Genomic DNA, 9753 nt, shown 5'->3' with positions numbered 1-9753 from the left:
TATATATATATATATATATATATTTATATATATATATATATATATATATATATATAATTTTTTTAAAGGTACTCTGAAAGTATAATGTATTTCAGTCATGACAACTCTTGGGATAATTTGTGAAATAATAAATAATCAACTGCTGCTGTGGTGCAGAACAAGTTTGAATTACTTCTGCTAAATGCTTGGATAGGGAGTTGTTATTATTAATATTATTATTTTGCTTTTGTACCATTATACGCCACAAATATCACAGGTGGGAAACTCCTCCCTAGATTTACCTGGTTGGCAATTTCATTAAAAAAATAAATATTTAGCCATTACTGGGCTCACAAACGACTATAATAATTGCAGTATTGTGTGTAACATATAAAGTTTTGTTCACATATTTTTGGTATTTTTTCTGGTTAGGTGTTGATCAAGTGGAAGCCTGTATACTTTACCTGACTGTTGTTGAAGAAGTGGGAAGAAGAAGGGGGCGCTATTGCTCTAGCTGATGATGCTGTGCTTGAATGTGATGAGGCGCGGCGAAAAGTTTGAGCAGGTCATGAAGAACACAACCTCACACAAACAGCATTTCATCACACGTTAGGTTTGAAGTCCTTAACATTTGATTTACGTGCAGAATGATGTGAGATATCAATATTTATGTTACTGCGCTGTCTGAAATAATTCCGCATCCGTCTGTCGCTTCGCACTCGTGCGCGCATTCAGGTGTTGACAGAGAAACCTAGTAAGAGTCGAGGAGGAGGGAGATGGTGTGTGAGGGAAAGAGAGAGAGAGAGAGAGAGAGAGAGAGAGAGAGAGAGAGAGAGAGAGAGAGAGAGAGAGAGAGAGAGAGAGAGAGAAGAGGGGTGGAGAGGGGCACGCGCTCTCTCCTAGTGCACTTTGCAGTAAGTTGCGGGCGGCTGTTGCTGGCGTGGCGGTTGCTGGTCGCGCAGGGAACTTTAACACGCTGGATCCCAAAGTCCGTCTGCCTCACCTGCGCAGTTCGGAGCTGCCATGGATTTCGCGGCCGGATTTACTATCCTAATCACACTGCCGATCTTTCTGCAGACGAACGGCCTTTATATCTCCAGTAGCATAGGTACGTGCGGCTGCCTTTACCTATTTACACTTCCAGTTCTATCCCATCGCAAGATGTCCTGCCCGGTACCACCCCAGTGCGCATCAGACCTGGATGTTTGCGCACTGTCTCCATCCCCGCGTGTTAGAAACTTGTGGCATAGGCTATTTCGAATCTTGTTAATTATTCTCTGGAGCTTTAGGAAATATAAACAGACGCGGCATTCCTGTGTGCTGCATCATTACTGTTAGTTGTGTGTTTGTTTCACATGCTGCTGAAATGAATTCTCAGCGCAGCTCTGGCGGTGTAGTGGAAATGTTTTGGGTGTTTTTTTTTTCTTCTTCTCGCGTTTGCGATTTTTGACACACGCTCTTGGCGATAACAGTTCTGTTCTCCTCCTTTGAGAGCGTTTAAACAAAACGTGCGTTTTGCACATGTATATAAACGTAAAACAAAAAAACAAAAAACAAACCCAAAGCTTTATAATGGAACTTTTCGGTTTGGAAGAAAAAGACGAATGTTTTCATACAGCAACTTTTGGTTTTGCTAACTTCAAATGGTTATCGGTCAATAAAAATGTAATAAATATGCTAGACGAAGTGGTCTCCTCAGAGATGCACATTATGAGATCAGCATCACTTTGAACTGACATATCGGCTGTGTCTCAAAACCTAGTGAGAAGCCTACCAGACAGCATTTTTGTGTATGAGGTGAATACAATATTACTGGTGTTATAGGTGCATGATGCACTTTTGGGTATCATAGGTGTGTGCAGCATTTTTTTTTTGCATCAGTTGCGTATTGGGTATCACAGGTGTGTGCAACATATTTTGAACATCATATTTAAGTGAAGCATTTCTTAGCATCATTTTTTAGGTATAATAGGTTCGAGCATCATTTTGTGTGTACAACATTAATGTGCATCAGGTGCATAAGTCTCATTGTGTATCAGGTGCATTAAATATTATTGACTGTTTTCGATGCATATGGCACTTTTATTTTGAGGATTATAGTTGAGTGGAGCATTTTTGGACATTAAAGGTGCATGCCACATTTATGGGCATGTTAGGTGCATGGAACATTTTTGGGCATCATAGGCACACACAGCTTATTTGGGTTTCATAGGCTTGTTTGGAATCAGCTGAGCTGAATGTGAATTGAGCTGACACAAGCTGTCTTTGTAGGGTGCTCAATAGGTTTTGTGACACTCATTTAGGATGAGTGGTCTTTTTTGTTGTGTTTCTTCTTGATATATTTCTGTATTGCAAATATGTCCATCAAGCATCATTGAAAACAATATGGCATATTGCAATTATACATTTCCTTTATCTTGGTATTTTTTTTTGATGGGAGGCAGATATACAATTACAGTCTGTGCACAAACAGGCATTGTTAAATATGATAATAATGGTGTCAAACAAGTGTTAATGTGTTTCTTCACCCGGACCCGTCTGACCCACTCACTGCATGGGAAAGAATGTGCATTTAAAGTGTCAACATAAACACATCTAAATTGTGAGAAAAAGCATTGTTTCTGCAAATCATATCATGAAAGTTCCGTGGCATAGTGACATTCGTTATAGATCCACTACAGCCAGTGCGTGCTGTCTGACTGACTGTCTTTGTGTGTAATGCAGATTCCCTGCAGCATGTTCTGGGGGACTATGGACTGGTGAAGCCCGTTCTTACTGATGCAGAAGGCCGCTTCCTGTCCCATGCGGTATCGTTTGGTCCAGCAGAAGGGCAGTTCCGTAGGCGCTGGAGAAGAGAGGCGGCATCGGCCAACCACGCCAACCATGAGTCCCGAGGAGACGCGCTCAAGCAGCTCTACTACAACGTCACCGTCTTCGGCCGGGAGTTTCACCTGCGTCTGCGCCGCAACACACGCCTGGTGGCTCCCGGAGCCAAGATGGAGTGGCAGGAATCTGGCGGCATGCACTCCCAGCCTTTGAAGAGTGACTGCTTGTATGTGGGTGACATTACGGACATACAGGGAGCCTCAGTAGCCATCAGTAACTGCGACGGCCTGGTAAGTGGCCACATTGGCCTTCATTTGTGTGTGATGTCCAGTATTCCCAGCTTATTTACACAATCCCTTCATGTAGCTTATCTGTTCGATAAAAATTGCAATCATTGAAAAGAAACGTTAATAAAAAAGGCCTATATTCAATCAGCGTGAAAATGTTGCGTACATATATTTGTAGTTTTTTTTACGTTTCAGGTCCTCTCAAGTTGTTTACTTCATGTATCCGAATACCAAGGGTGACATTAAGGATTTAAGGATTTCATCAAGTGCAACATGTTCCTGAATCAACATCTTTGTTGATCCTGGAACAACATTTCAATCAGATTTGATAGACAAGTTCACATTTTATTTCAAGTTTAGACTTAGAACTAGGGTTAGGTGCTTCTACATCAGTGTTATTCACCAATCATTTTAGGGGTAAATTATGGGTAGGGGTAGGGATATGGTTAGGAAAATATTTTCGGACTGGAATGTTGATGACCCAAGAATGCGTATAACTTTGTAAAATAAGGACATGCAACCAGGAATGTGGATGTGAACCAATAATGAGGTGGTTACATTAAGCTCCTTAATGGTGTAGCCTAAATTTCTGTCCCGGGCCATGTGTTTTTAAGTGACATTGCTACTTAAAATTATCCGTGCATGCAGTAGTCACAGATTTTGTGAGGATCCTGGGATATTTCTAATACAAGCTGAAAGGCAAATAAATAGTTGAGTAGAGTATGCTAAGATCTGTGTTTATGGCAGCGACAGATGTGAGGATTGGAACAGAGGTCTCTTGTTAATTACTGGAGGTGTTTTCTTTACTCAAATAAAACTATAATTCTAAACGGGCCCAGATGAGAAGCTAGCTCTGAGAGTCTGCCAGAGATCATGAGATCCATACGCCCCCTGTGGCTGACGTCTTTATACAGCGAGAAAGAGAGGCACAAAATAAATAGTGAATGAAAAATGTGAATAAACTTTACATGCAGATTAAACTGAGGTTGAATAAATCATGTAGACATTAACTATAGCGTTCCAGTGCAAGGCTCTGTTGTCTGATCTGTTGGTCCCTTGTGGAAAAAAGTGCATTTGTAATTGACGAATTAAAAAGTACTTAAAACGTGACCTAATACTGAGAGAATACTATAGACTTCCATTACATATATACATACATTTGTAAAGTGCACCGTATTTTATTATTATTATTTTTTTTTTTGTTGGTTAAATTTAAGGTACCTGTTTTTTTATTTAAAATTTAGTTAATGCTATGATGGAGATTGGTTTAATAAGTAGAAACTCACCTGAACCACATTCATTATCTAAGTTGATTTTACAGAAGATAAAAAAGTTGTGATAAATTATGAAAATAATTTTAAAGTTTAATAATTTATTTATTTTAATCATTTTTACAGTGGTTATTTGTCAATTTTATGTTTAAATTAGGTCTACGTTTAATTTTTATTGTACTTTTTTTTTCTCTAGTGTGTTAGAAATAACATTTAAAATTCTATTTTTTTAGAGTCCTTTTAAGAAAATATTCTCCTGAATATTATTTCCAGTATCCAGTATTTTCCAGTAAAAAAATACATTACTTATAAGCTAGTAGATTTCTGTACTTAATACCTTAGTATTTAAAGGGTGGAGGTTGCATTAAAAACATACATTTTAACATTAGACATTAAATTTGGATGTTAAATCGACTGTTGTTTTTTTTTATAGAGTTGTTCTATAGTCCATACAGTATTAAATGCATTAGTAACTGTAATTACATTACTGAAAAAATAAGAGTAATCCCTCACTTTACTTTTTTCAAGGGAAAAGTAATTAAATTACAGTTAATAACAATGAATTACTTTTTTACGTGTACTAAAAAAATACTTGATGCTTCTTAACCATGTGAATTGCACTTAAATACAATGAAGTTGTGAACTAAGTTCTTTATACACTGAAATATGAACTCGGAAAGTGCATTATATTCAACTCTTTTTCCTAAAAGGGAGTTTTCACAAGGGAGGTGGACAAAAAATGCAATGATTTCAAAGTAATTTGAGTTAGAGGATCATATATATATATATATATATATATATACTTTAACGAATGTGGTGTGTACCAGTCAGCATGTTTTTGATTTATTTAAAGTATATCTGCATTTGTATGATTGTGTATGTTGTAGCTTGTTTTTAGCACTCCATATGTTTGTTAAATCATAACCTCACTCTGTGTGTTTATGTGCGTGTGCACAGTTATGTCCACACCTGTGCCAGTTTGTGTGTGTGCATGTAGTGTGTGCATGTATGTGAGTGCACACTCCAGTGGGCATGGTGCCCACATGATTAAACCCAGTCTCCATGCTGTCCTTCAGCTTCAAACACTCAGGGTCATCAGGGGCAATAGCCGTGGGCATTTTGCATATAGAACAGCAGCCTCAGTAACTCCATTTCCTCAGAGGGCAATACTCCACAACAGAGAGAATAAATGCAACCTTAGCTTCACAGCTCTTGGTATTTCAGAGCCAGGTTTGTTTGTACATGATTATCTTGCAGAATGAATAGGGTCCATGTTAACAACAGTATTGAGTGCATTTTCAATAGCTCTGAAATATATATATAATATTATATACATATATAACAGCTCGGGGTGAAAGCGGCTAACGTGGTTTATCAAGTTAGTGGTATTGCCTCCTGCATATTCTATTTGTGCGTGACATGAGCGCACACAGCATGTGTCTTCTCCAGGTCATGCTTACCAGGTTGTTCATAAAAGGTGAAATGTGCCCAGATGTAGGCTTTTAAAGTAGGCTAGTTGAAGCATTTTTCAGTACTCGCACTCATGTCTTTCCTCACTCTGCCGTTGTAGGCTACCGCAACAAAACACACACGTGACAAATGACATCAGAAAAGCATCATTAATCGGTTACTGAACCGATTCCGAATCGTCCTTGTCTGCATCGCGATGCATCGTAGAAACGATTAATTTTGACACCCCTAATAGCGAGCTAGCTTTAAAGAATACAATCCCACCGTCCCTTTCATTGCACTCTCGAAAGCCACGCCTTCTTCAAAACACATGAACGGTTACAATAAACAAAATTACATATAACATTCGGACCGAATGCAATGACTGGATGAACATTTTTTGGTCCTACGCCTTCCACAGATGTTATATAAATACATTTAGACCACTTAACATAGGGACTACTATCAGGTTGTGAGGAGACTTGTAGCCAGCATAACAAAATATTTTTCTGGAACAAATCGCCTACACTGCCTTAAAGGAGACCATAAAGGGTAAACAGCCAGATGGAATTTGGTAGACATTGTAGCAGTAACCACTTGTACAAGAATTTCATAGAAACTCATGTTCCATTCCTTCCGAATTACTGGAACTGCAGAAAAATCTGCTCATCAAGCAAGAGGTTACGCAGGCTGAAGAGAAATCCACTAAAATGCCAGTATGTTTTTTTCCTGAACAGTCGTTTTTGTGCAAATCAGAGGTATGTGGTTTGGAGGTGTTAAAGGTAAGATGTGGTAATTAGAGGGTCAAGTTTAGAAGGGCAGAACTGAGAATTTTTTGAATGGTTTATGTTGGTGGCGCTACTGCCACTTTATCTATGGCTATAGCTATAGTCAGGAAAAGAAGATATAAATATGTAGCAAATCATACTCTTTTTTTTTTAATGGGGTGGCCTGTCTCAGTGTGCGACTCCCGGCCTAATGGTGTCCCGGACCGGCATTAGCCTAAATCATTCATAGCTAAACCTCTTAAAGGCATTTTAATTTTAAGCAAGTTAATTGAAAGAAAGCTGAAATTGGGTTAAATAAAATGGGTCTAAAATATTTATTTGAAAAAAAAAAAAAAAAATTATAAATGTTGCCTTGCAATAGACTGAAATAAGTTTGTAGTTATTACCTGGAAAGAAATAAAAACTTTAACTGAACTTAAACTGAAATATAGTTAAATTATATATAAATAATTTAATATATTTTAATTTAATATTATCTAAATTACCCCTAAATAGCAATATTTAAAAAATAATAATAAAAATAAAATGACAAAAGCACATAACGAAGTTGCTTTAAAATTAAATACTAAAATTAAAAAAAAAAAATGCTAAAATTAAAAACTAAAATTACCACAGAAACTAAAAATAAAACTAATTTAAAATCCAAATATGAATAAAACTAAATTCTAAATTAAAATAACACTACAGGTCTCCCCACCAGTTACATAACCGAAAACTATGAAATCCGTGTAACCAGCCAACTGGTAAAAAAATAAAAATAAAAATAAAATACTAAAAATAAATTAAAGAAATGATTCCCTCTGATCTACTGTTTCATTAATAACTATAGGATATAGTTATATAATAATTTCATTTCCTGACTATAGGACATTTCATGATGATACTGTATAGTGTTTGTCATTTCAGTACTTTGTGAAGACAGCAACATTAATAGTTCGTAATAGACATAAATAGACAAAATCTTGCAGGCCTGTTCGGATCCTAGGGAGTTTCACATAAGGGTGAAAAAGTTCCTAACACAGATTTTTGATAATGGTGAATTCGCATTACTGACCACAAACAGAAAACTGGTTTGTAAGTGACCTCTGAATGAGCAGTGTATTTTGCTGGAATGTCGCTATTGTGACTGCACCTTTATTCACTAATAGTGAACTGAGTTGCTCAATCAGTGAAGGACTCATTCTTTTGAGCCAGTCATTTTTTTAATGAAGGCTCTTTTTGATGCTTTTGGGGTCATTTTTGAAGCTTAAATACTGTGGTCAGACTGGTCACTATGAATTGTTTGAAGATTGAATTGTTTATTTCACAGAAGAAATAAATTGATACAGGTTCATAACAAAATATGGGCGAGTAAATTATGACAGATATTTCATTCTGGCAGAACTGTTCCTTTGATATCCAATTCTTTCAATTGATTTTGTCCATAGTCTTGGTGGTTAGCCAGTTGGCATCTTTTAACCCTTTGGGGTCTGGGGTGTTTTCTGGGCCCTTGAGGTGTTCTGACATGCTCTTATTTCTGTTACTTGTGAGATTTTCATGGCTAAAGTCTTATTACACTGCACAAACTCTGCTCCAATAATATGTCAGCACCCCTATGTAAAAGTTTGTAGTTTTGAGAAAAAGACTTCTTTGCGTGGTTTGTGAAAAAAAATTGTCACTGAAATAAGGTCAAGAAACCCATACTGATTATTAGTAATAGACTAATAGACCATACTGATAAAGCCTATAAATCGTTAAAAATGAAAACTTCAGTACACTACACTAGGGAAAAATATATGGATTATCATTTGTTACTTCAAATGTTTCCATTCGTTATGCCGTTATGAAATGAGATCGGAATAAAAACATGAAGCCTAATGTATGGTACATTTTGCTTTTCAAACGAGAATCGCGAGTGACCCAAACTCACAGCGCCTGCAGAGAACATTTACTGAAGCGTTCGAGCCGCTCCAGATTATGAAACATTATTGTTACCATATTATACATATCTATGTTTGAGCAGATATCCAAAAAACACAGTATTTAACAGTAAACACGGGTCTAAACATTATAATAATCACCCTATTAGAGTAAACACTCATATTAGCCTACTTTTTTTTACCATGCTGTTTTATTATCCAACATAAATACATCCTGGTACATGTAGATTTAGCATTAGGCTTCATGTTTTTACTTCAATTTCATTTCATAATGTACATTAAACAGCACAAACACAATGTGTCTTCCAAACCCAATGAAAAGCAGAGGAATACTGAAGTCTCTGATTCTTTGTTTTTGAGGTGATGGGGCATTTTCAGGTCTGCGTTCCTTCAGGTAATTGCTTGTGCGCGCATGGGTTTGGTCACATTAGAGCTAATGAGCAAGGGCTAAAGAAACTGTACGTGACGTTGCTTTCAAACGGATTACTTAAACAGAGAATATTTGTTTTTGATATAATTTACATAATTTAAAAATAGAGACTTCAAACTTTGTAAAGACATATGTCTCAAGTCTGTGTGACAAACATTTGCTGAGTTACAGTTGTCGCGTTTCAGAATGAATTCACAATTTTGAGTGATGTTTTGCACTTATATGTAAGATTGAAATCAACTGAGTATTTGGAGTCTCTTTTGCACTGATAAGAATAAAAGCGAGCTGGTATTGCCGACGCGACCGCCGACCCCAGAGATTAACCACTACTAAACGCACAGCTAAACTTTCATGGACAGTGACATAGAAAACATAGAAAAGTATCAGCAATACATCCAGCATACACCTTAAAGGAAGCTTGCGCTCGTAATATTGCAGGACTAATGAAGACAGAGACAGGGTTGAGCAGCCCGAGCAGGATTGGAGAGGACACACCATGGTTGATAAAAGACAAGGCCAAGGCTGAGATGGCAAACAGGCAGGGGAGGAGAGCCGTATCGAAGACGAATGGTGCTGTCGGCACACTGGTTTCAGTACACAAGCAGGCCAGCGCACTCCTCCCCGGGGGGACAGGCATTTATACGTGTGTGCTGAAGACTGGCCAAAGCCTAATCCTTTCACACACTTCAGGGCCAGACGCAATTATACTTTTGCATCTCTATCCATCCATCCATATTTGCTTGCCCCTTTTAATCTAAATAAAGATATTCCAGTAAATTTGTGAACTCCCCTTTAGATATTGCC

The 9753-nt window shown here is 37.4% G+C and overlaps 1 protein-coding gene across 3 annotated transcripts in view; it reads left to right on the top strand.

The window, feature by feature from the left end:
• Nucleotides 1-853: 853 nt before the first annotated feature.
• Nucleotides 854-9753, top strand: part of LOC120460902 (A disintegrin and metalloproteinase with thrombospondin motifs 2) — a 144013-nt gene continuing 135113 nt past the window's right edge. For all 3 annotated transcript variants that reach the window (XM_039648915.2, XM_089134984.1, XM_039648914.2), the window contains exons 1-2: nt 854-1087; nt 2704-3095. In XM_039648915.2, the coding sequence (XP_039504849.2) occupies nt 1003-1087; nt 2704-3095 (477 nt within the window). In that variant the 5' untranslated portion in view covers nt 854-1002. The remainder of the gene's footprint in view (nt 1088-2703; nt 3096-9753) is intronic.

The sequence above is a fragment of the Pimephales promelas genome, chromosome 9 (genome assembly GCF_988280905.1).
Source record: "Pimephales promelas chromosome 9, fPimPro1.hap1.1, whole genome shotgun sequence".
NCBI classification, from domain to species: Eukaryota; Metazoa; Chordata; class Actinopteri; order Cypriniformes; family Leuciscidae; genus Pimephales; species Pimephales promelas.
The sequence above is the reverse complement of the archived record's forward strand: the minus strand, read 5'-3'. Positions and strand labels throughout refer to the sequence as shown.